The sequence below is a fragment of the Sminthopsis crassicaudata genome, chromosome 4 (assembly GCF_048593235.1).
Source record: "Sminthopsis crassicaudata isolate SCR6 chromosome 4, ASM4859323v1, whole genome shotgun sequence".
Classification (NCBI taxonomy): domain Eukaryota; kingdom Metazoa; phylum Chordata; class Mammalia; order Dasyuromorphia; family Dasyuridae; genus Sminthopsis; species Sminthopsis crassicaudata.
The window spans coordinates 135,243,894-135,270,055 of record NC_133620.1 but is presented as its reverse complement, the minus strand read 5'-3'; the positions used below and the strand labels follow the sequence as shown (position 1 = coordinate 135,270,055).

Below are 26,162 nucleotides of genomic sequence, written 5' to 3'. Positions count from 1 at the left end.
CTTGACCAGAGTCATACAGCTAAAAATTGTCTGAGGTGGTATTTGAATTTATGTCTTCCCCAGTCGAAGTCCAGTACATGGCTGCTTATTTCTATGAGTCATTGATTCCCTTACCAATGGTACCAAGTACAACCCAAGTGTGCCTTTCATACTATGCAGTTCTGCTCAACAGTCTCTCACAGATTTTCCCCAAGGGGACCTGTCAGAGGGCTGAGAACTTTCCTTGGGACCTCCTATCTTTGCATAGATGTCAAGTGGAGCATGTGAGGTACCCCACATTGGCTAGGAGTTTCAGCCTAACTGATTTCTATCATGTGACTTTCCTTTGCCCCTTCGGCTGATTTGCAACTTTAATCCTTTGGGGGCCTTGTAATATTGAGGTGGAAAGTGTGACCCTTTGTCTGAAGGAGAAGCTTGGAGATCATTCATGCAATGATGACTTCCCCAAAGGAAGTCCTATCCATTCTGACCCCCTGTTCAATTCTGGACCCATTTATTGATCATTTATTGTGATTTTCAAAGAGTAAGCAAGTGGATGAGCTTTGTGGATAATCCGTAAGCATTCATCATCCATTTGGATTTTTCTTTGAGGAGATGTGAGATTTAGAGATGATAATCTTTTGATTTAAGAAGTTTCACATTATAATGAGAGAGTTGTGATATGAATACAGAAATAAATACCAGAGTAGTGCATTATGGATGTCCCAATTTAGCTATGTGTCTCTGAGCAAATCACTGAACTGCTTGCTTCATTTTCCTTATCTATAAACATGGCCATACTAGCACTGACCTCTCAAAAAGATCCAGAATCCTAGGATCTCTGTGTTGGAAGGAGTTGGAGGCTCGCCAGTCCAAACTGCACTTGAACAAAAGTTCCCCCTACAACCTACTCAATAATAAGAGCTAACTTTTATATAGTGCTTACTCTGTTCCAGGCACAAATACTTTAAAATTATTACCCTATTTGAGCTTCACAACAATCCTGCCAGGTAGATGGTATTATTATCCCCATTTTACAAATGAGGAAAAACTGAGGCAAACAGTTTAAATAACTTATTCAGGTCTTCCTAACTGGTCCTAGGACTGTATCTGATGGTCCAGACAAGAGTTCATCCAGCTGTTTGTTGGTTGAAAAGTTTCAGGGAGAGTACCATGACTTCCTTAAGTAACTGCTGCTTAATCCTACTTTTCAATATTTTTATTATGAGATAGCTAGATAAGGGAGTAAGAATTTTAAACTTGGAAGTCCAAGACCAGAGTGCGAATTCTACCTCAGACACTTAGCTATGCAAGTCTGATTCAGTCACATTAAGTCTGTTTCCTCATCTGTAAAATGGGGATACTAATTAGCACATACCCAGCTAGGATCAAATGAGATGATGGAGTGTTCTTTGAACCTTTAAGTGCTATATAAATGCTAATGATGATGGTAGAAATTTTTCCCTGCATCAGACTTGAAGAGAATTAGTTTTAACTTCTACCCAAATAATGCCTTTTCCACATGACAGCACTTCTAAGACTTTAGGATCTGTCATGCTCCTTCTTAAATCTTCTCTTTTCCAGGCTAACCATCCCTACTTTTTCAGCTGATTCTGCTGTGGTATGATCTCATGATATAGTTCAGAATATGTTATAAATTATCAGTGTCCTTAAAATATAACACCCAGAACTGAACATATTTTTCCGATGGACTCACAGCATGTATGTTGGGGCTATTTATCTTTCTTGTCCTGGAAACTACCTATCATCTTTTTAAAAATTACTGATATATTTTGTTTTGACGTAGGAGATATTTCTAAGCTCTTCTTTTCTCCTCAGGTATTTACCAGAAAACAGATTTTGTTTTGTTTTGATAACACATTGTAAGGCACTAATATTTGATCATAGTTTGGTATTTATTTTTGCATTAACTCATATTGTTGTCCTTGTGCATGTTTTTATTTTCCTTTTTTCCCCTGCTCCAAATCACTTTACACAAGTGTTCCTATGTTTCTCTGAATTTTTAAAATAAGTTTTTAATTTTCCAAATACATGCAAAGACAGTTTTCAGCATTCATCCTTGCAAAACTTTGTGTTCCATATTTTTCTCCCTCCTTTCCTTACTCCCTCCCTAGAGAGCAAATAATCCAATATGTTCAATATGTATACTTTTTCCAAATATATTTCCACATTTATCATGCTGTACAAGAGAAAAAAATGAGAGGAAAAAAAGCAAGCATGTAAACAACAATAACAAAAAAAGTGAAAGTACTATGTTGTGATCCACTGAAAAAACTTTTTTTTTTTTAATTTGTCAGCTAAGTGACTCGGTGGATAGAATGATGGACCAGAATTCAAAAGGACTTTCTTTTCCTGAATTCAAATAGGGGTGCAGACACTTAATTAGATGTGTGACCCTGGGCAAGTCACTTAACCTTATTTGCCTAGGTTTCCTTATCTGTAAAATAATCTGGAGAAAGAGATAGCAAACCACTGCAGTATCTTTGTCAAGAAAACTTAAACAGGATCACAAAGAGTTGGACATAACTGAAAAATGACTAAACAACAGTATTTCATTACTTTCATATCCCTGTTTTTCTATTTCTCAGTGGTTGGACATATACTTTCTAGCTTAATGTTATTACAAATAGTGCTGCTCTGAATATTTTTGTACCTATTCTTCTTTTCTTGCTTTTAATAAATTCTTGGGACAATCCCAGTTCTAAAATCTTTGACTCAAAGGGCATGAGCAATTTATTACTTTTTCTTGCATAATTTCAATTTGACAAAACACCTTTTAAAAAAAAATTCTGCCTTAGTTGATTACAGTACTCTTTTATCTTTAGACAATGAAACTAATAATATGCAAATCAAAAAGCATACTTGTGTTTTTGTCTGGACTTGTTAAAAATGAATAAGACCAAGTAAAGTTGGAGATTTCAGATCATGACTCTTAATTTTTATTAGAGAAAAAAAGTTTAAGGGAAGAGGATAAGAAATTGAAACGGATGGAAGTAGACAAATTCCTCTGTCACTCTGATCTATTGCTGTGTATTATCTGATCTGTATTTTGAAGCATATATTAAATTTTCGGTCTGGTGGTAGATGTGTCTGGGCTTTGTCAGTTTCATTCTGGTTATTATGTTGGGTCAGTAAGAACCTTTTATGCCCCTAGTTTTTTAGTAAATAAATTCAGCAAAAAAAGTGTTGGGACCAGTCTAACTAGCACTGGGAGGCCGAGGAAGTATTTTTTAAAACAAATTCTTCAGTTTTCCTCACCCCAGCCCAGTAGCCTTCTTCCTCCATTTCTTGCCTTCTCTACCCCCATTTTTAAAATAGCAGTGCTTTTCATAGTGTCAGAATTTCATGTTGTGACACCCCTACTCAAAAGTTATGACAGCAATGCCATGACAGCCACTGCCTCCCGAGAATCAATCAGGCAATTAATTTTGTAAATGAAATGCTGATTATACAAAGCTTCACATGAGAGGCCCAGTGATTAAAATCAATTTAACAAATTGTTTCAGGTGGGACTTGATTAATAATTTGCTGTAAATGCTAAGGATATATGACCAGCATACTTTTTTTTTTTTTTTTTTTTTTTTTTTTTTTTTTTTGTTCTTGTAACTATGTAGAACCATTATTAGGATAGGGAGAAAAAAAATCTGCAGGTAAGGTGTGTATATGTATATGTGTGTTTGTATGTACACACACATATAGGTATGGAGGGAGAAAGAGGCTTCTGACCTAGTTGCTGCCAGAGTAAAGCCATTTTCATATTAGGGCATGTTACTCACTTTTTCGTTATTTTACTAACTAAACCTACTTAATACTGAGCACCGGATACTTTAGCTATTACCATAATATAACTTAAAGGACATTAGAGATAATGGAATTGACCTGCAATATTCATTGAAAGTATCTGTGTTTGGAGGAATAACTTTAATTGAGCAGGAAATAGATTTCTATAACATTTCTGAGGGCTCCACATTTTGTGTGCTATTTCTTTGGAATAACTTATTCGGAAAGGGAATATAATTCATTGAGGAGGATAGCCTGGTTGGGAGAAGAATGTTATTTCACTTGGTTTTCTTTTCTTTGGGCTGCTAATTTTAGTCAGTTAATTCGTGATAATTTATTTTTGTGCTCAATAATCTTGCCTCTTGGGTTTTCCCTATTCTTTTGGGCATTTTGTTGCTTAGTGTCCTATAAAAGAGACTTGTAGAGGGATTTCCAGTATGTTTCCATTCTTTGGAAGCTTATTAGGTCTAGTAAAAGGATGAATGGGGAAAATGTTGACCAGGATGTATAGAATATTAGAATAGGAAGTGACCAAAGAGAATTGGACTAATCAGAATCATGTGGTTAACAAACTATTGATACCCCCAAAATGGGAAATAGAAAAAGCAGACAACACACTGTACCAGTGTACCAGACACTGTGCCAAATCCAAGAAATATACAATAGAAATTGGAGGAAATCTCAAAGGGAAGGCACTGATATCAAGGAGGAACTAATAGGAAGGGCTGCTTGCAAGAAGTGAAACTTTTAATTGAGGCTTAATGGAACCCCAGGGGAGGGATGAAGTGAGGAACCAAAAGGAAGCAATATTGTTGGATCACAGAGTACACGGGGAAGGAAGATTTAAGATTGGAAAAGTAGGAAAGAGTCAGAAAATGAAGAGCTTTGAAAGCCAAATGCAGAGTACTTTTTATTGCATCCTAGAGATGATAGGGAGCAGATGGATTTTGTTGAGTGGGAGGAGTCCCATAGTCAGACCTGTACTTTACAAAGACCTGTAATTTTGGTCTCCAGTCCTTATGGACTATGCTTATCTGAACTTCAGTATCCTCATCTGTCAAATGTTGGGTCAGATGATCTCTGTGGAGTCTAATCTAACTTCCTCTTGTTATGGGTCCTTGTAAAGTTTCTTAGATCTTATTTGATTTGTGGACTGATACAAATTACAACTTATCTCCACGTTCTATTTTGCTAGTTTTACCCGTGAGAATTCACCCTTTTATTGTTATTGGGTGGATTATAACTAGTAGTCCATCTATTATATATGGAAATAAAAAAAAATTCTAAAAAATAAGTGGGTCAAACAAAAAATCATAGAAGCAATCCATAATTTCATCTAAGGGAATGACAATAATGAGACAACATACCAAAACTTGTGGGATGCAGCTAAGGCAGTTCTTAGTTCTGAATAGTTAAATGAGTAAGAGAAAGAGGAGATTAATGAATTGGGCATGCAGCTAACAACTAGAAAAATAACAGATTAAACCCCTCCCCCAATTAAATGCCAAATTAGAAATTCTGTAACTCAAGGAAGAAATTAATAAAATTGAAACTAAGAAAATTATTGAACTGATAAATAAAACTGGGAGTTGGTTTTATGAAAAAACCAACAAAATAAAAACACTTGGTGAATGTAATTGAGAGGATGCAACAACACGAGTTTATTTGAATACTTTAGTCAGTGTATGATGTAGTACTTCCTTGAATCTTAGCTTGGGAGACTTGTCAATGGGCCCATAACTGATAAATGTCAGAAGAAGGGATTAAACTATAGGAAAATAATGTTACAAATCTTGACAGATTTTTCTTGTCCTGTTTTTTCTTCTCTTCTTATCCCTAAATGTGCTTGAGATCTTAATAAATTAGATCTTCTGCCAAGCATTCTATAGTCATTTTTCCATCTACCCCTTCATTGCTATTTTGTGAGTGGGAGTGATTGTTATCTTCTAGCTTCTTTTTCTGTAAGATTTTACAAATGAGCTTATATTCTATACTGATGCTGCCCTTGGCTGCCATATCTCTCCATGGGAAAGTGATAAAGTATTTGCTAGCACAAGCAGTGTGCAGGTTCTTTTAACCTTCTTGTAGTGATTGTTGTACATTGATTAAACTTCCACAAAACCTGGTAAATTGTGTTGTCTGTTTTTTCTATTTCCCATTTTTGGGGGTATCAATAGTTTGTTAACCACATAATTTTGGAGGTGTTTTTACTGTAGTCCAGTTTTCTTGTCATTTTTATTTTTAGGATCCATAGCATCATTGATTTGGAGCTTGGAAGGGACCTTAGTGGCCATCTAGTCTGTAACTCCCTCATTTTATAGATGAGAAAATCAGGTACAGAGACAAGAAGGGATCTTTTTCTTTCAATATGGTATCAATCTTTACTCCTGATAGTACAGGAAAAGCTGATTTGGTAATAATTTCTGCATTGTCAAATAGTTGCCTGTTGTTTGTTACGATTCAGCCAGTTTGATATATGTGTGTGTGTGTGTGTGTGTGTGTGTGTGTGTGTGTGAGAGAGAGAGAGAGAGAGAAATTTTTTTTTGGGGGGGGGAAGGGATTTCTTTTATTGATGCTAGCCATAGCCAGTGTCTTTCACTCTCTCCCTATAGAAAACATTCAGAAGATATAGGGGAGATTTCTTTGCAGCCTACAAGTCTCTGACTTATTTCCTTTCTTTACCTTGAAGTATATTTTTCAACATTTTTTGCCTTCTTTTTCTTTGTATACTTTTAGTCAGTAAACTTGTTGTGTCTTCTCTATAGTAGGCACTGTGCTAAGTGCTGGGGATACTTTGCCTTTTCCTCTTTCTCCCCAAAAGGCATTCCTTGTTCTCAAGGAACTCACAATGAGGAAGACAACATGTAAAAACAATCTATATACAAAAAAAATTGGAAGTGATCATTTGGAGGAAGGTGACACTGCCATTAAGAGGAATAGGAAAGGCTTCTTGTAGAAGGGGGTCTTTTAGCTGAGACTTGAAGGAAGCCAGGAGGTGGAGATGAGGAAGTAAAAGATTCCATGTATGGGGGACACTCAGTGAAAATGACCAAACTTGGGAGCTGGAGTGTCTTCTTTGAGGTATAATTTAGAAATTTGTAGACAAGCCACTGAGAATTTAAGTATATACTTTTTACTTTAGATTGGAAAGTCTTATTAATTCTTAATTGTTTAGTTAATTTTCTGATTTGTCCAAAGCTTTATCCCATTTGGCAAAGATAGTGGAATATTTGCCATTTCCTTCTCTAGCTCATTTTATGGATGAGGAAATTGAGACAAAAAGGGTTAAATGATAGGGTTTCATAGTTAGTGTCTGAGACCAGATTTGAAATCAGGAAGATTTCAGGCCTGGTACTCTGTCCACTGGGCCACTGTCTACTCCTAAATTCTTAATAGCATTTCTCTGTTTTTTCATCTTCAGCAACAAATATTGGTGTTTATTTTAGATTATATTCAGTTTGTTTTTAGTTATTTTTAAAAATACAAATATTCACTCATCTTAAGCACTGTAAATTGAGGTGACCAAGTATCCCATGAAATGTTTTTCATTGCTTGTGGAAAGATAAAACCAACTCAGTCAGCTTCTTTATTTGTCTTGTTTCTCTGAGGAGGTCCTATGAGCCATTTTTCTATTTAGCCACAATTTCCTTGTAACTTCTAGTTTCACTTAGAACAAGAATGTCATTGTTGAGAGACAAGGTGGCGAGTGCAAAGAGAAGTGACTTTGTAGTCAGAGGGCTTGATTTCAAATCCCACTTTGGCTGCTGGTAGTCCTTGTGTGATTTTGAGCAGGTCACTTCAATAATCTTTGAACGTCATTTTTACAGACGTATATAAAGAGAACAGTTTAGACTGCATGTTCCCTTCAGGTTTTGAATTTGTGGTTCTTTTTACTTGACTCTGTCATCTGTTGATCTTTTTGTGATTGGCCAAGGATGTACCATTTTGAGTACCAATGGTGGTTAACGTTTACTAAAAACTGTTCATATTTTCCTCTACTCCCATCACTGTAGAAATGGAAAAAGGACCATCAAGTATAAGGCCTTATTTTTATTTGTTTGTTTGTTTCATGGGTTGCTTTGGCCAAGAAATTTATTAGTGGACAGTAGCCTTATGATGAGTGTCTCTGTCTGGCATCAAATCAGTCCACTGTGGAATAACCTGCTAGGTTTTAACTCTATCCCAAAGATATAAAAAGATATGAGTATGGGACATAGGCAGAATGCTCTGTAAACCTGTACATATGGATAAAATGGCCATAATTCAAGATTTTTCATATTCTTTTTGGTGTGATGATCCCCTTTTGATCCCCTTTGACATCCTGGTGAAACTCGTGGACTTCTTATCAGAATATTTTTAAATACATAAAATTAAATACATGGGATTACAAAGGGAAATGATTATCTTGAAATACAATTTTATATATTTGTATATGTGTGTATACATATACATACAGACATGTGCATAAACATATACACATGTATATAGTTTATATATCCTTGGTCAAGAGCTGATAAATAAAAACAAGGTAGCTTGAGAAGAGAGAGATGGAGTTTACTAACACCAGGTCTGGGTTGGACTCCTTAGCTTTTGGGGACCCTTTAACTCATTGCTTTAATAAAGTATGAACAACACCTGGGGGAATCATGGGAGAGTTTCACTTAGGAGGCTGCACCTGGATTGAGGCTTTCAGGATGACAAATGTTCTGAATAGAGGAGATAAGGGAACAAGGGTGTGCTTGGGAAAGGAATTGTTGTATTGGTTTTGTGAACACCTAACTAGGAAATGGAATGGTTTATATCAGCAACAGCTACTAGTCCAACTTGACTTGAACCATGAAGGGAAGTAATGTAAAATGAAATGAAAATTGAAACCAGTTTGTGGAGGGCCTTGAAAGCCACTTGTGATTTTGGTTACTTGTCTTTTAATCTTACAAGCAATAGGGAGTTAATACTGAAGGTTTTTGAGAAAAAGAATGGTATTGGGAGACTTTTAGTTTAGAAAGGTAATTTTGATAGCTTTGTGGATGATAGATTGGAGAAGAGAAAGATGAAGTGTAGAGAAACCAACTCGGAGACTATTAAAGTAAGCAGGTGAAAAGGGATGAAGGTTTAAACTAGATCGAGATATTGACAGGATATCCAGGTGTTTGTGCAGAGTTCATGAATGTAAAGTTTTGGGAGGATTATCTCTGGACAGAGGTTTACTGATAATTATTTCAAGGGAATGCATAATAATAATAACTACAAAAGGCAATATAGCAGATAAAAAAGCCTTGGTTTGGTGGGGAGAAAAGTACTGTGAGAATTTGAAAATGATTTACATATAAATATATATATATATATATATATATATATATATACATACATAAAATATAAAAATGTGTTGTTATTTCTCTTCCTTCTCCTTTTCCTCCTTCTCTTCTTTCCTCTCTTCCCTCTTCTTTCCTTTCTTGGACCTGAAGCACATTTACTGACAGGTTATCAAATGAAGTTGAAGATAGTAATAGCAAGAGTTTGCCAGGAGAATTTCATCAATGCCAGAATTTTTTTTTTTTTTAATTTAAAAGAAAGAAAAAAATTATTAAGGCTTTTTATTTTCAAAACATATGCATAAATAATTTTCAACACTCACCCTTGCAAAACCTTGTGTTCCAAATTTTTTCTCCCTTCCTTCCCCCCCCCTCTCCCCCATCCCCTTCCCTAGGCAGCAAGTAATCCAATATATGTTAAACATGTGTGTATTTTGGCTTTAGTCTTCTCTCCAAGATGAAGCCAGTAGTCAGAAGCATTGATTTTCATAAGAGTCAAGAAGAAATATCTTCAAACTTGGAAACAGTTTTTTGTCTTATGAACTGTCTAGAATTCTAGTATTTTAGAGCTAGAAAGGAACTTGAGTGATATTTAGACTCTGTCTTTCTGACCAAAGCTCAACATCTTGGTAGAACATGTTGTACCAGATGAAGTCTAGAAGTCCTCTGAGAACTATCTCATCTGTCTTCCATAGCACCTTATAGTTGACTTCTGTTCGTGAAAATGAGTACCATATGTTTTCTGAAACTTTAATACTACATTGCTGACTCATTGCAACCCTCAGATCCTCTTGTTAGCCCATAACTAGTTTTCCATCTCGAAAGTTTATTTTTTTCCAAGGTATATTTTATTGCATTTGTCCTCATTAATCTTTACCCTATTTCCCCCTCTTCTTATCCCATCTTCTATTCACTAAAATTACTTTTAAGTCATTTTCTTATTTGCAACTTGTTCACTGCCTTTTGTCCCATCTACCCCTTTAGTAACCCAATTATATGAACATATTCTTTATTCACATCACTAAAAATAACTCTTAACACATGGGGCCCGGGACAATGTTCTCTATATTCTGCACATCCTTACTTAAATGGATACTTGTCTCATGTTAAGTTCTGTGAGATTAGACATTATTTCATTTTTTGCATTTGTGTCTAAGCACAGTGTCTATAAGTATAAATTAGCAATAATACAAAAATAAAATAGCATGCATAAATTAACTGATCTGAGGCAAATAATTTAATCTCGTTAAAGTTAAACTTTCTCTATGTACAATACTGATAGTCATGCTTGTACCCTTTTATTTTTGGGTTTTCAGAGACCTTAAAGCAGAATTCAAATCACTGCTATTATTTCTGAAGCATCTGTGAAATATTTGCTTTCTCTTGGGTTGGTACTTAAAGAGGCTCATTTTTCTAATTGCCAACATTTTCTATTTTTTCTGATACTTAATTCTTATAACTGTCACTTCTGCAAACAGAGTTTCTTTAGGTTGACCCAAACTTCCCCTTTTCTGGAGCAGTGAACACTGAACCAAGAATGAGGTTGGAACTTTGACATTAGCTAGCTTTGTGGTATTGAGCAAGTAATTTAACTATTTTTCTGGTCTTTAGTTTCTATATCTGTAAAATAAAAACCCTAGACTAAACAAACTCCTTTAAGGCCCCTTTAAGTTTTGTGATGCTGTGTGTTGCCTTATTTATTTATTTATTTGATTTAGTGTGACTATTTCCCAACAAAAACAAAAGCTCTTCCACATGTTGCAAAAGATGAAGGAATCTGAAGCATGTAGGAAGGACAAGTGAGGGTCTAAGTTGGACAAGAGCCGAAATGAGCCCTGCTTTTTTATTTGAGAGTTGTACCAGTAATTTGCTCTCATAGCATAGTCATTGCTGTTATTCTGTGTCCTGCAGGTTGTTTTAAGTTTAAAAATAGTCTGATTGTAATTTTCTGGAAATTAAAAAAACCTAGAATTTATTTTAAATGTTGTATTCATTTAAAATTAGTCATCCAACATTTTGGAACCCCAATATCCACTGTTCCATTCCTACATTCTCTCCTTCCTCCCCCACCTCAAATTTTCTCTCCTGTCCTTAATTTTGTGTTTTCCTCATGAGTCTTCATTTTTTAAAAGATGTAAAATGTTGCATGTTTGCTAGAGAGACTCTGAAACAAGTTTAGGTTCAATTTGCCCCATCTAATTTTCAAATCCCCATTTGACTAATTTTCAAATTAGTCAAATTTTCGTTGGTTCAGCAAAATAAAACACTTGATCCTACATTTAAGAGGACAAATATTGATTAATACTGTATTGAATAGATGCTGCTGTATTATTAGTATAAATCAAATAAACTTGATGTTTTGAATGTACTCTTTCCTATATTCCTAATAATTATAAATTGGTCAGTGATTTTATTCTAAGAAAAAACACTAATAAGGGGAAGTAAATATTCTTTTGTGATTCTTCTTCATTCTTGACTTTAATTGAATTTATTCATAATGAACAGAATATTAATGAATCTAATGGTGTGAGCTGAGTAGTCATTGCTGGAGTTGTGAACATTTTTGTTTTCTCTTTCAGAAGTTTGCCTAAAACTATTGTAAGGAATTAATAATACAATTCTACTTGGAATAAAAACATTTAATCCTACTATCTTTATATAGATTTTAAAAAACTGCATTGTATCAGTTGACACAGATTGGTTCATTGAGATATTATTAAATTTCTGAGGTTTCTAGTGTTAACTTTTGGAACTATTCAATTCTAAAAGTATTTATTGGATGCCCATGCATGATGTAATACATGACACTATCCTAGTTGCTGTGAGGGGGGAGTACAGAGCTGGAAATGTTTCCTTGGCTATAAAAACTTTTATGTATATAAACAGAAGAAAATTTGAGTAACAATACAAGAAATTTCTTAAGTTAATGTTAAATGTTACATGTGTAGTATGGGTTACATTTCTTATGGCTAGAATGAATTCTACTATATTATTTAATTTCCCCTACTCTTTCTATTGAAATCCCTCCTTTATTTTAATGCCAAACTTAGCTATCTTCTCCTGCATGAAACCTTCACTTTTATCCTTAGATGAAAATGATTTTTTTCCTCCTCTAATTCATCTGACCTATTTTTTCGATGTAAATATTCTCTCAGTGATGTTATATGGTTGCAAATTTTGAAATCTCTGAGGTGTTAAAGTTATGGTTGACTCAATAAGCAAACAGACGGACACATGGAATGCTCAAGTAATCTCCAGCATATTTCCTGGAATTGATCTATGTTCAAGAATGTAAGAGTTACTTATCATTGAAGATAAAAAATTGGAAAAATAGGGTGCTGGAAAGAACAGTCCAGGTGTTCCCTTAAGAACTCTCAAAAAATAGTAACAGACCTTGAGGAAGATGTCTCATATTTTCCAGTGGATACTTTTCTGAAGGATGTATATGGAAAGTCATGGACAAGAAATAAACATGGCATTCACAAACTCTTATTGTAGTTTTAAGCTTATTAAAGCTTATACATAAGCATGGTTAGGTGGAAATCTGTACCAATGGAGGGAACAGACTTCTTTGTGGTCACAGATCCATTGCAATATTGTGCACTTTTTGCTCTTACTGTTATTACTTTTGAGATCTCTATATTTGTATTCCTTAGGGCTTCCTTTAGCTTTTGGGAATGGAGCAGGGAGGAAAGAGTGCTTTTGGCTTTCTGGTTTTATTAGTATAGAAATTTCTTCCATCTATGCAAGTATGTATGCTGCGTCTTAGGAAAAAAAAATATGACTTGTACTTGGTCACTTGCACTGGGACTTGAGTCTTCCTGATTCCGCTCAATTTTTTTAATCCATTATATCACTTCCTCTAATTTAGGGTATATTAAGTGAGGATATTTTTACTGTCACAGCTGATCAAAAGATAGAGTATAAATCCCACTCTGTGTGTGTATGTAGTATATATATATATATATATAATTTATTTATCATAAAAAAGCATTTGTTTTGATAAAGAAAAAAATCACCCTACAGACTCATGCATACATCAAAATTATTCAAAATTCCTTGAATCATATGTATACTACAGAGGTAGCCTTAGTTGGCCCATTGATCATGAATATCAGAAGAAACATAAAACAGGTAGCTAGGTATTAACTAAAGATGCTCACCACCACTCTTTTTGAGGGCATTTAGTGCAAAGCTCAATCTATAGAAGGATTCTCTGTAGATGGTTGAGTACTACTTGGTGGTCTGGATTTTGAATGATGTCATTCTTTGTATCAAACCTTGGAAAATTGTAGAGCCTTCTAAGCCACTCAGAATTTGGCCTAACTGTCCCTGGGGGGAAAAGCCAAGTGAATAAGAATGTTTATTGTCCAGATTGTAGATTGTGGTGAATTTAGGTGGATAGAGCTTTTGGACAGATATTGCAAATGACCATGTTGGGCTTAGAGTAAAACAAGAGGAATACAGTAGTGTAATTGCCTATGGGAATTGCAGAATTGGTTTAATAATCCTCAACTTTTCTCTGAAATCAAAGCCCATCTTTTTATTTTATTTTATTTTTTAACACTATAAGTAATAGTTTAATATCAATTAATGTAAAAATGTACATGGTCCTTTGAGTTATTCTTAAATTCTGATCCCTTTTAATTCCAGTATTCAACTAGTGTTTTTAATAGTTGTGAGAATTAAAATTTAGTATTTCTCAGAAAGCATTGGAGAGGTGCTTTTGTGAGTTGGATATAACAGATAAATAAAGCTGTTTTTGTGAGAAAATAATGTAGTTTAATCTGAGACACAAAATATTCCTTTATCCTTGCATCACTGGGTTCCTGTCCCATTGAAATTTTGGTGGTTAGTAGTAGTCTTAGGAGCTCAAAAACTGACTAGAAGGAATAGATTTCTGTGGCTTTTCGTGTATATGCATAATATGTAACTTTGGTGTTTTCTATAACTAATTATGGAAACCAACAAAGATAATGCTATCCTAATCACTTAATGAAAAGAACGATGTTCACATAGCAAGAAAAGATCATTCCACTAAACTCTGCTGTAGTCCAGAACACACCTGATGCACCATGTGCATTTCTGGGTGAGTCTTCCTGATTCTGTTTGTTTTTTTTTTTTATCCATTATATCACTTCCTCTAATATAAGGTACATTAAGTGAAGACATTTTTACTGTCACAGCTGATCAAAAGATGGAATATAAGTCCCAGTGTACTTAATTTTTTATCATTTAAAAAAAGCATATGCTTTGGTAAAGAAAAACTTACTCTAAAGACTCACCTTAAAGACTTAAAAAACTTATAGAGTTTTAGAAAGGACAGACAGAAAGAAGTCTTTTCTAAAGAGTATCCAAAAGGGCATGATCACATAGTGAGAGGACTAGACAGAATATCGAATTAGGATCTTTTGAAGGCCCTGGGGATATTAAGCCTACAGAAGTGAAGACAAGGTGAAAATGTGATAACGGCCTCAAAGTATTTTAATGGCTTTTATTTGGAAGAGAGTTTAGACTTAATTCTATTTTAGACCTATGGTGGGCAGCAATAAGGAATGGAATTTCCTGGGGTATATTTTAAGGAAAAACTTCCTATCCTGACAGTTGGAGCTGTTCAGAAGTGGATGGGTATTTTACAAAATGATAACATTTTCTTTTATTAGATATTTCTAAAGTAGAGTTGGATGACCACTTATTGGGGATACTATCAAAAGGATTGTGGGTTGAGTTAGGATTAGCGAATTTCTTGCCATTCTTCTTAATTCTTAGATTCTATGATATGTGATAAGCCAATAACGAAACTTCTTAAAAGTACTTTGAAATGTATACAGTAACGTGAATCAGCCTAACTTCATTTTGCTGTTTAGTTCTCTTTGAAATGGCTTCTACCCCAGCCATCCCTCCTCTCTCTCAGCATGTTTTGTGGTATTCAAAACCACTTGCCTATTTCCACCAAATTGGAACTCAAATCACAGCTGTCATAAGCATGCTATCAAGATTAGAAAAACAGATGTTTTGGAAATATTTGCGTAAAGAAAGATTCAAGGACCATCAGAAATGCTAATGATCTCTTTAAAAAATATAGCATAAACCTTTTGCTTAAAAGGCTTGTTAAAAATGACTAGTGTGATGCTTTGAAGTAAAGCACTCTTGGAGGAGGAATGTCTGGTTAAAAAATACAAGATGAGTTCTAAGTTGAATTGGGAGTAAGGGAAATCACTGATCTCATGAGTTCTTGGTGACTTTTTTTTTTTTTTTTTTTTTTAAACCTATCCTAGAATAGCCAGGGATTTAATTTCTCTTCCTTGGAAAGCATATGATGCCAGAGCAGGGTTTGAGATTCTAATTTTGGACATTTTAATATTGGAAAAAAAAATTCATTCTGGACCAAATTTGTAGATTATGAAGCAGCAATTAATAGAGGGCTAGAGAAAGAGGTTGAAATGAAATGTTTTGTATGTTTGCCTTAACTATTTTGAATTTTGGGCTATTAGTTTTTAAGGTACTTTGATGTCTTTACAAAGGCACATAGTGTAGGTATTTCATAAAGTGTGCTTTTTTTCTTGAGTTTGAGAAATTCAATATTAGTTCAAATTAACTTTGCATTAAATAAGGTTATGGAGGTTTATGGCAATGATGTCTTAGATTAGAAAAAAAGCAAGTCTAGAGACTGATAGAGGAAATTGCTACACTGTTATCAGCAAAACTAAAATACAGACATTCCAAGCATTTCCCCATTTTTAAATTTCCGTTTTAATTAAGCCTGTTTTGGTAGTATACTGTTTAAAATGAAATAAATGGACCTTTCCAGTGCCCTGGGCTAATCCAGATTGAATGGTAAAATAGGATAGCTGAGCATCAAGGAGAGTTAATGATTTTGTATTGGAAATATATCCTGTTAATCTGGTTTATACAATTTGGGTCTCTGTTAGGCTACTAGCTTATTTCTAGGCTTCCCAAATTCCCTATGTGATCCATTTTTCCATGTAGTCTGAGAGAATATTTCCCCTTGACTCACTCCTGGATTTCCAGGCATATTTTGGAACTCTCTGAGTCACCCACGGAACTACTCGGAAGATTAGTCTCCTTCCTCTTGATGCAGAAAATCATGATGTGTCTTTGCCTAATTCCCCTTCCCTGCTAGTAATTAACTCTCACAGACACCTTTTCTTTCTCATTGCTTATTTCCCAGTGATTTGTTGTGTCTCCTTTTCCCTTTCTACCATGCATATCCATTGGTACTGAGGAATAGTCATCAGATTTTTATGGGTTAGGGATGCTGTACACAGTTGCCTCTATTCACTTTGTGTGGGTAGGTGAGTAAGTCCTATATTTGGACTCATCATTTTGATTTTCTGTCCCAGAAGTTGTCCTGGACTTGAGACAAGTGGGCTGCCCTAAAAGAATCAAAACAAAAATCTAGTTTAGAGTTTTTGTTAAATCTGACAGGAAGCTCACTTTATAAGAAAGGAATCGTGGTTTACATTATAGCTTAGTGGCTTATTTGTGCATATGTGTATTATGGAAAGCCTTGACATTTTCTTTCCGTGTCATTTTTTTTCTCCTCTAAAAGCCTACTTTCTCACTCTCTTCAACTCACTCTGTCACAAATGTTTGACTGGGACTTGCAGGCTGAGACAGAAATAAAATTGTTATTATTATGAGACTACTTTGAAGGCAGAAAGTATTGCTAATCACCAAACATTGAAGTGTACTTCATTTTTTAAATACTATTAAGCTAAAAGGAGTTGGGTGAAATTAATTATCTTGCTCACTTCCTGAATACATAATAGAAATTCAGATGTAAATTTTTTCTCTGCTTAGGGTGCAAAATCTTTCTTTATCTCTGACTCAGGGCCCTTCCAATTTAAAAAACCTTTTTAATTAATGAGAAAAAAAATAGAAAATTTGTGTGTAACGTTGCTGTTAGTTAACATTCTTCTGCATTTTAATTTGTCAAGTAATTGTTCTTAATGTTTTCAAAATAGAGGTTCATTGTGTTGAACATCTCTGATGCTTATATCTGCTTGAATAGATTTTTCTCTCATCTGGATGCAGAATATTTTTTTTTAAATCTTTTTTTTTTTTTTTTTTTTAAATAACAGGGTAGTCCAATGGATCCAATGGTAATGAAGAGACCTCAGTTGTATGGAATGGGCAATAATCCTCATTCCCAGCCTCAGCAAAGCAGTCCATATCCTGGGGGATCATATGGTCCTCCAGGCCCACAGCGTTATCCAATTGGAATCCAGGGAAGGACCCCAGGTGCCATGGGAGGAATGCAATATCCACAACAACAGGTTTGTGGTGATTTTTACTTACTTTTGGTGGTGGTTCCTGTTACTTTCTTTCTCATTTTCTAGGAGTTGGGAGAATTTGGGGAATCATATGAAGGTAAGTGATTATAAGGCTTTGAAACTACTCTAATTTCCTCTAGTAAAAATCTTTGGATGTAAATGAATTCCTTATACATTTTCTTGAAATAACTATGATAGGTTTTTATTATTTATTTCTTTAACCTATTTGTCAGTGAGATTAAAGAACATTTGCTGAATGCCTTGTTGATGGGCAGGAGACCAGTCATGGTCATAATTGAAATATAAAGAAGATATCATCACCAAGTTGAGTTTTCTGCTTAACTTCTTGTATAGTTTTGCCTGAATTAAAAAGAAAAAAAAAAAGATTTCTGTGAACTTTTAAGTAGTAGTTTCTTAGGGCTGGATCAGTTTCTTCATATCTAAGGATCTTTTAAAAAAGTAAATTTCCTTAATCTTGTTTAAAAGTGAGATTTAAAGCTCCTTTTTGTTTGTTTAGTATTAATATTTCCCCCCTAAAGTCTCACAGCAATTCTGTGTATATTAGACAAGGAAACTGAGATTGAGGGAAATTAAGTGGTTCCCAGAAGCAGGATTGAAAAAGAGTCCTTCCAGGTCTTGCATTCACTTTGATGTGATGTTTTTGTTTATCAGACTCATAGAAGTTTCCTTAAATGCTTTATCACAGCCATATCCAAATCATTATGTAAAATTGAAACTGTTCTATACAGAACTGGTAGCATGGAACTGGGAATATAATCAAATTTGGCCCTAAGTGGGATTAATTATTAAAAGAACAGGGAAGTTGAACCTATTTATCTCAGCAAAAATTTGCTAGATACAGGATGTTGTTAGGTGTTGGAGATACAAAGATGAAAAATTATGTCACTTTCCTCAAGAAACTTATAATTTGAAAGAAGAATGAGAGCATATTCTTAATTGTAATAACAAGACAGGATGATATAATGGAAAGAGCACTGACTTTGGAAGAAACAAATAAGAATATAGCCAGCAAATCCCGAGGAGTGAGAAAAATGGAACCAACAGCTTTGGAGACCAGGAAGAATTTCCTGGAGGAGATGTTGCTTCAGTTAAGTGTTAAAGGAAGCTAGATACTCTGTGGGACATAAATTGGAAGGGAGGAAAAAAAAATAAACATGCTCAAGAATGGGCAACAGCTAATGCAAAGGCACCAAGAATGGATCCAGTGGAGTTGATTAAGCAGGAAAATAAAATAGATCGTTATATTGCGTTATATTGTTCATAAAATCATTGGCAGCTGAGTGGATGATAGATGAGAAGATCTGAGGTTATAACTAATTAGGCTATTTATTGCAGTGGTCCATATAAGAAATGAAGTTTGCATAAGGATGCTGGTTGTGTAAGTGGAAAGAAGATGAATTCAAAAGAAATTACAGGACATGTAGGGTGAGGTGCAAAGTAACTTGAATAGAACAACATGGTTGTGAACCTAAGTAATTGGAGAAATGGAGATTTCTTCCAATAATAAGGAAGTTCTGAAGGGGAAGGTGTGATGGGAAAGTTATAAGTTCTTACTTTAATCATAGCTTTCATGTAGCCCTGTAATTCTTAGATTGTCTTTCCTTAATCTGTTTTCCTGCTCAGTTTTTTTATTTCCAATTTTTCATTTTCAATTGAAATATTTCAGATTTTCTTCCATTTCTTCCCCCTTCTCCCATTCTTTTGAATTTGTTTCATTGTTTTTTGATATATCATGGAGCCATTTGCTTCTACTTGCCTAATTCTTTTGCCCAATTTTGAAGAATGAAGGGCAAACAACAATAACTTTTCATTGTCAAATTCTCTTTCTGTTGTTTGGTCATTTTTCCTACTCTGCTTCTTGACTTTGAACTGTGGGTTAAAGCTGGCTTCTGCTCACCTGGAGGTAGGGAAGCATAGTCCTACATTTCAGGGATTTTTTTGTGCTGCTCTTTTCAGTGCTGGTTTTTGAGTATCCGAGTTTTTGGTACTTCCAAAACAGTGTTATCCTTGGAGATAATTGCTGGTCTGTGCTCTGGTCTTTACCAAGGAATGACTCCTGGTCCGCTACAGCCTCAAACATTAATACATTCTGCCTCAGAACTGTGGCCAGGGCTCCTGCTCCCTTCTGACTGTCCACTAGTTATCCTCTCACCCCTCAAACTGCAACCCAGAATTATATAAAGCTGGGAGTGTTACCAGTCGTTACCAGCTATATCCAGAGCCAGCAAAGGTCCCCTATAGTCTCTTTCTGACCAGTTATCTGACCCCCCACACCCTCTCTAGGCTGAGAACTTCTGATGTTGAAATGGTCATATGTGTGGACTTTAGGTAGGCTTCCACTCTGCCGATTTCTGAAGTTAGATCTCTTAGGTTAGAAAAATGTTTTGTTGGTTCTGCTGTTCTAAAATTTGATTTAAGGTATTATTTTAAAGTTATTTGAGGGGGAATGTTGGGAGAGTTGGCTGCCCCTAATCTGCCATCTTTGAAAGATAAATTCTGTATCAAACATGATCAGAACATAAGTTGTGAACATACAAAATGCCTGTAGGACATAAAGATAGAAACACTGAAGAGGTACGTGGTGGTTAGGTACTGGAGCTCAGATGAAAGACTAGGGCCAAATAAATAGGCCTGGAGTCATGTCTCTGCTCAGCTGGTTACTACATATGTAACTTTGGACAATATACCTAAGAACTCTGAGCTTCTATTTCTTTATCACTAAAATAGGCATTGAACTAGATTATTTCTAAGGTCCCTATAATGGGCAAATTCTATCTGTATATATGTTAGGGGGCTAAAGGAAGAGGAAGAGCGGGGAATTCATTCTAGATATAGGGTATTGCTTGTCCTTTGTTATTTTAGCAGAAAAAAGTCTCTAATGGGATAATATGAGTTTAGGGGATAATGACTTGAGTGTAGAGTATGTTAAAGAGTACCATGAAGTGCTACAAGAAGGTAGGATGGAGCCAGAGATCCTTGAATGACAAGTTAAGGAGTTGATGTTTTATTTTGAGTCAAGTCAGCAAGAAGTCTCTGGAGGTTAGTGTAAAGGATGTAGTAGACAGCAGAGACTGGAGTGAAAACAACCTGTTAGTCAATATGGGAGAGACTAGGCAAGATATAATCAGAATCAAGACTGTGGTGAATGATGAGAGTGGAAAGGAGAATCATTAGAATTTGGCAACTATTTGAGGAAGGAGATGGGAAAAAGAAAGAAGGATGAGTCATAAATGGTCTTAAAATTCAGTATGTTGGCTTAGGCCCCAAGAATTTTGTTCGACGTTATTGCAGTTAATAAAGCTTTAATGTTTGCAAAGCTTCGTTTTGATATTTCTTATGGATATACTGTGTTTCAAAATGTTTTAGTCTGGGTCTGCCTCAGGCCAATCTCCAGGTTTGGTGTTTGATATTTGAACAAAATGAGGTGCTTTTAGGCCATTTAGCAGTTAATAAAAAAGAGATTTACTTAGCTAAAACTGAAGAAGAATTTCTTGTTTTTGTTTTCCATCTTTAATGATCTCATCAGAACATCTCTGGGGCTCCTCCTTCTTGACCACTTTTAGATCGAAAGTGATTTGAATCTTTCTCCAAGCCAGCCAAGACTGAAGGATGGTCTATATAACTTTTAAAGAAAAAAAGCATCTACCTTCTGAATCCAGTTCCTTATGTGCAACAAGAGAACTGTACAGTTCTATACACATATATTGTATCTAGGATATACTATAACATATTTAACATGTATAGAACTGCCTGCCGTCAAGGGGAGGGGGTGGAGGGAGGGAAGGGAAAAGTCGGAACAGAAGTGAGTGCAAAGGATAGTGTAAAAAATTACTCATGCATATGTTCTGTCAATAAAAAGTTATAATAAAAAAAAAGGAAAAATTATCCTGACTTGCATGGGACGATGGGGGTTTACAATATTGCTCTTACCACAAATACTGACAAAGAAGATACCATAAATAATCTTAGTAGCCTATTCTAGTCTTTAACACTATATCCTTAAGAAATTCTTCCCAATATCTTATTCAAATCCTCCCTGATGCAATATAAGCTACTTACTTCTTGCTCTGTCACATGTGGACATGGAGAATATCTATATACTTTGCTGTTATTAAGTTCCTTTCTCAAAAAAGGCTCAGACTTTTTTTTTTTTTTTGCTTCCTATATAAATGGAATATAATGTAAACATTATATTCCATTTATATAGGAAATGGAATGTATATTTATACATAGATATACAAACAAACATATACATTTTTCCTTCTTTTCTAAAATACTATAAAACGGGATTGGATAGAGATGAGAAACAGGAATAAGTTTATATAAAAACTCCATTTACTAAACAAAGTGACTCACTGAGATGTAGAAAATTAGTAACAAAGGTTACTTGATTTTGAATTCTTTCATGAAAAATTGAAAAGACGAAAAAAATGAAAAATGATAGAGAGACAGATTCAGAGACAGACACATATAGGGGGATGGGAGGGAGAAAAAGGAAGGGGGGGAAGAAATAAGAGGCACTTAAATTGGATTAGGAGAGCTTTCTATCTAGGGACATGTAGTTGGTTCCTTGCTGCTTTAGTGCAATGTTATCAGATACCAGCTGCCTGGACCATAAAAATATAATTGAGAAATGTTTAACAAAATAAATACAGTACAATATAGATAATGTTAATATGTGGTTTCTTGAGTCAGTATCTCTGTTTGAATTTAACCCCACTATTGTAGAGGATTAGTCATTTCATCATTGTACCTCTTCCATTCATTCAGATTTTACCCCCAACCAAAAATTAAACTCGAAATACAAAAATTAAAAGGAGAAATCAATAAAATTGAAAGTAAAAAAACTATTGAATTAATAAATAAAACCAAGAGTTGGTTTTATGAAAAAGCCAATAAAATAGATAAACCTTTGGTAAATTTGATCAAAAAAAAGAAAGAGGAAAATCAAATTGATAGTCTTACAAATGAAAAGGGGGATCTTTCCACCATTCATTCAGATTTTGACTTTTCTTTGGCAGCCAGGTTGGCACAGTGGATAAAGTGGGGTTTGGAATCATTCAGGAAGACTCGAATTCAAACCCAACCTCAGATACTTTCTAGCTGTGTTGTCTTGGACAAATCAATTAACCTCAGCTTGCCTCAGTTTTCTTAATTTGCAAAGTAGGAATAATAACGTTTCTCTCCCCAATTGTTTGAGGAAAAGAATAACATTTTAAAAGCATGTGTGTGTAATTATTAATATTGCTCTTTTCCTTTGAGAAGCACTGTTATTAGGAGACAGTTGGACCTGTCTCCTAATACTGGCTCTGCTTTTTACTTCTTGTGACATTGGAAGAGAATTTTTTGGATTCATTTCCTGATCTGTGAAACTTTGAGGCTGCATCAACCCTCTTGGACCCCGTCTCTGCCTTACAGTGCTCGAAGGGGGAGGAGTAGAATATAACAAGATTGGAAGGCCATGTTGTAAAAGAATTCCAGAGCTTTCTATTTTGTCCCGGAGATAACATGGAATTACTAGACATGGAGTGGAAGAGGGAGGGAGTGTGTAAGTTGGGAGGACCCAGGCTTTAAAAAAATCACTTTGATAGCTGAGAAGATGAATTAGTGTTGGGGAGACTTTTGAACCAAGGAGCTCGATTGGATGGTTATTAGCAGTTAACCAGGTGAGAAATGATTAGAACCTAAGATCATTGTTTGCTTTTTCCCATAAGTCCTTCACAGAGTTTTTGCCCAATGCATCTGAGAATGTTTTCTTGTTTAGGTATTTAGGGTAGTTTATTAAAACTTCCCTTATGCTGTCAATCTGGACAAAGTGAATTCCTGTAAAAGTTTTGCTGATAATTAGTTGTAATTGTTTAAAAGTAAGGAACATAGGGGGTGCATAAAGGGGTAAAGAAAACATTTTCTTGATTTATTTTTCTTTCTTCAATGACTGTGGAAGGTTCACCTAAGGGAAGAGTACAGAGTTATATGAAAGTATATGTCATAATCTCAGTTTCTTTAATAATTTTTGGCTATTATATATTAGGAAGATTAAGTAGCTCTGTTTTGAAAGGGCCAGAAAGACCATTAGCAAATTTCTGCTATGATTTTAGATTAAATTTCTTACTGCCAACTGGAGGTATGTTGTGTTGCATTTAAATAGTCTTTCTGATAATGAAAGGAGAGCAGTGTTGTTAGTAAGAGATTAAATGCCATAGTGTAAAAACTTAACTTTTATACTGGGTTAATATGCTAAATGGTTAGAAACAGTTTGCAAATGCTTATTCTAATGCTTTTATATAGTTATAAAAACAAATCATCTTTCTTAGAAATTTAAAAAGAAAAAAAAATTGAAGTCCGAAGTTATTGTTAATCAAGTAAGCTTTAAAAAAATTTTTGGAAGAGTTACTTTATTTTCCACTGAGGTGAGTTTTGCATTTTTTTCACTTCATTTACTAATTTCTGGATAATTGTGAATTATCAGTTAACTGGTAATAATCTGGCACAGTGATTGGCTGCTGGCCCTATCTATCTTCTCATGGCACTAATATAATTGGCTGAGCTGTGTTATAGTTATGATTAGTAATACTCTTCAGGGGAAAAGTAAGAGGATAATTATGACATTGAGTTTTTATTGAATGGACATCACCACCTAGCTATGATTTTGCTTTGGACAGCCTCCAAAGCTTTCGTGTGTTTGGTTTGTGAACCTCTAATGATCTGAATCCAGTTCATTTGGTATTGCTTATATATTTCGGCAAAGGATTAAAATGCAGGAATTCAGGTTTGTAAATTGAGTTGCCCACTTACCAGCTGAGTGGTAAGTTGTCTTTGGCTCAGGGGTCACGGTATGATTCCTGGCTGGCATTCCATTCCTGTGACATGAATTTTAAATGACTATTCCATTAGAGGAGACTTGGAGTGCTTGTTTGAAATTAACTGTGGGTAATATTATTGCTTGCTTTTTGTTTTTGACAGTCAAAAGGAATTGACTGTCATAAGCTTCTGTTTTGGGTAAATTTGATTTGGAGGGTGATTTGTGTGTATATGTACACATATATATTTGTATGTATGTGTGTATATACACACATATACACCTATGTGTATTTATATGCACGTGTGTGTATATCACACACACACACAAGCATATGTATATATACATACATTTAAACTTTTAAAATGTATCCATGACTGGGTCTTTGAAGCATGTACTGATAATTGTATGCCATTTTGGTATTTATTAACTGGAACTAGATTTGTGGTCTTTCCCTTGCTGATCCTCCCACATCATCAGGCAAATACCTGCCTAAACAGATTAGCTTTGCATGGTGCCCTAAAAACTAGAACACTTGGGTTTTATCGAACTAAGAGGGGAAATGAATTTTATATGCTTCTGTGGATAACGTTCTGCCTTCAGGCTCCTGGAATTCAAATCTGGGGACCGTTAACAGAAATGCTGTGGTTGGTTTCATCTAATACAATAGTACATAGAGGATATGTAATCTTTTAAGTTATCAGAATCTTACTCATTTTGGGTTTTTCAGATTTAATTTTATACAAGAAACACCAAGCTCTCCAATGTTGCCTCCAAGACTTTAGGGATAACCTTTGTATTATTTTCCTTTTTCTTTAGGAATTTAAGTGTATATATGGTCCTGAATAAACCACATTTTGTTATTCTTGCTATCTTTGTTTTGCCAAAGATTTATTGGCAAAAACCTTGGTCCCAAGAAACAAATAGATGGCTCAGGTTACATTTGTTTATGCCAGGCAGGTGATGGGTGACTTGCCTACAATTATCCAGGTATTTCAGAGCTGTTAATATACATCATTTAACTCTTCTCACTGAAGATTAGCATTGCCTTTTCTTTCACATAAGTAATCTGATGAATGTGACTGTTGACTAATTATGAGCTTGTTTGTGGAAAAGAGTAAGAGGATATTGTAAAAATGTATATATGTTTACAAAGCCTTTGAGCTTGTGACTTTTTAATGTTATATTTTGGTGCATTGTTTCTATGAGTGCAACTCTACCAAAATCAGCTAGACAAAAGCGGTATGTACTCTCTTTAGATGCTATGCTGGCAAATGAAAGTATAAATTATAGTTTTGCATACATAGGCGATTCAACTGTCCTTATGGCTTTAGAGTAAATAAAAACTAAATCAAGTCTAAGATAGTCTCTTAAAAAAGAACATTAGAATTTGGTAGGAATTATAAATTATTCTTAATCTAATGCTGAGAGGCTTATCTTCTTCTATACCCTTTGGCCATGTCTATATTGCCAAATGTTTTCTGTGTATAATATCTGTTTTAGAACACAAGCATTTTATTTAGTACCATCTTAACAGCCAAAACATTTGCTTCCAAAACAAATGTTTGTTTTGGCAGCAGATGTTTCCAAAAGGAGGCAAATATTTCAATTGTTTTGGCCAAAATAAATGTTTTCTTTAGGGCTGTTAAGGCAGCCAACAATTTCTAAGTCTTTCTACTTATATTATCTTAGAATTTTAGAGGACATATTTTTTTCCCATCTTAATTGTGGTGAAAATGTAAATGTTTTGGAAACATTTTCTTTGGGTATTTCAGGTTTTTTTAAAGATTCATTTTGAGAGACTGTCTCTTGTGGTGAGTAGGGGCCAAAAGTTTGGTTTCAGAATTAAAAAGACCTTAATTGAAGTTCTGCCTCTGACAGGCTTTGTGACCCTGGGCAAAGCACTTTACCCTCCCTAAGAACTCTTTAAGATTTTGAATTGCCAAATAGTTG

The 26,162-nt window shown here is 34.8% G+C and overlaps 1 protein-coding gene across 9 annotated transcripts in view; it reads left to right on the top strand.

Moving 5' to 3' along the window:
- ARID1B (AT-rich interaction domain 1B) overlaps nt 1-26,162 on the top strand; it is a 523,204-nt gene that overhangs the window by 43,057 nt on the left and 453,985 nt on the right. For all 9 annotated transcript variants that reach the window (XM_074309447.1, XM_074309444.1, XM_074309443.1 and 6 more), the window contains exon 2: nt 17,198-17,392. In XM_074309447.1, coding sequence (XP_074165548.1) covers nt 17,198-17,392 — 195 coding nt within the window. The remainder of the gene's footprint in view (nt 1-17,197; nt 17,393-26,162) is intronic.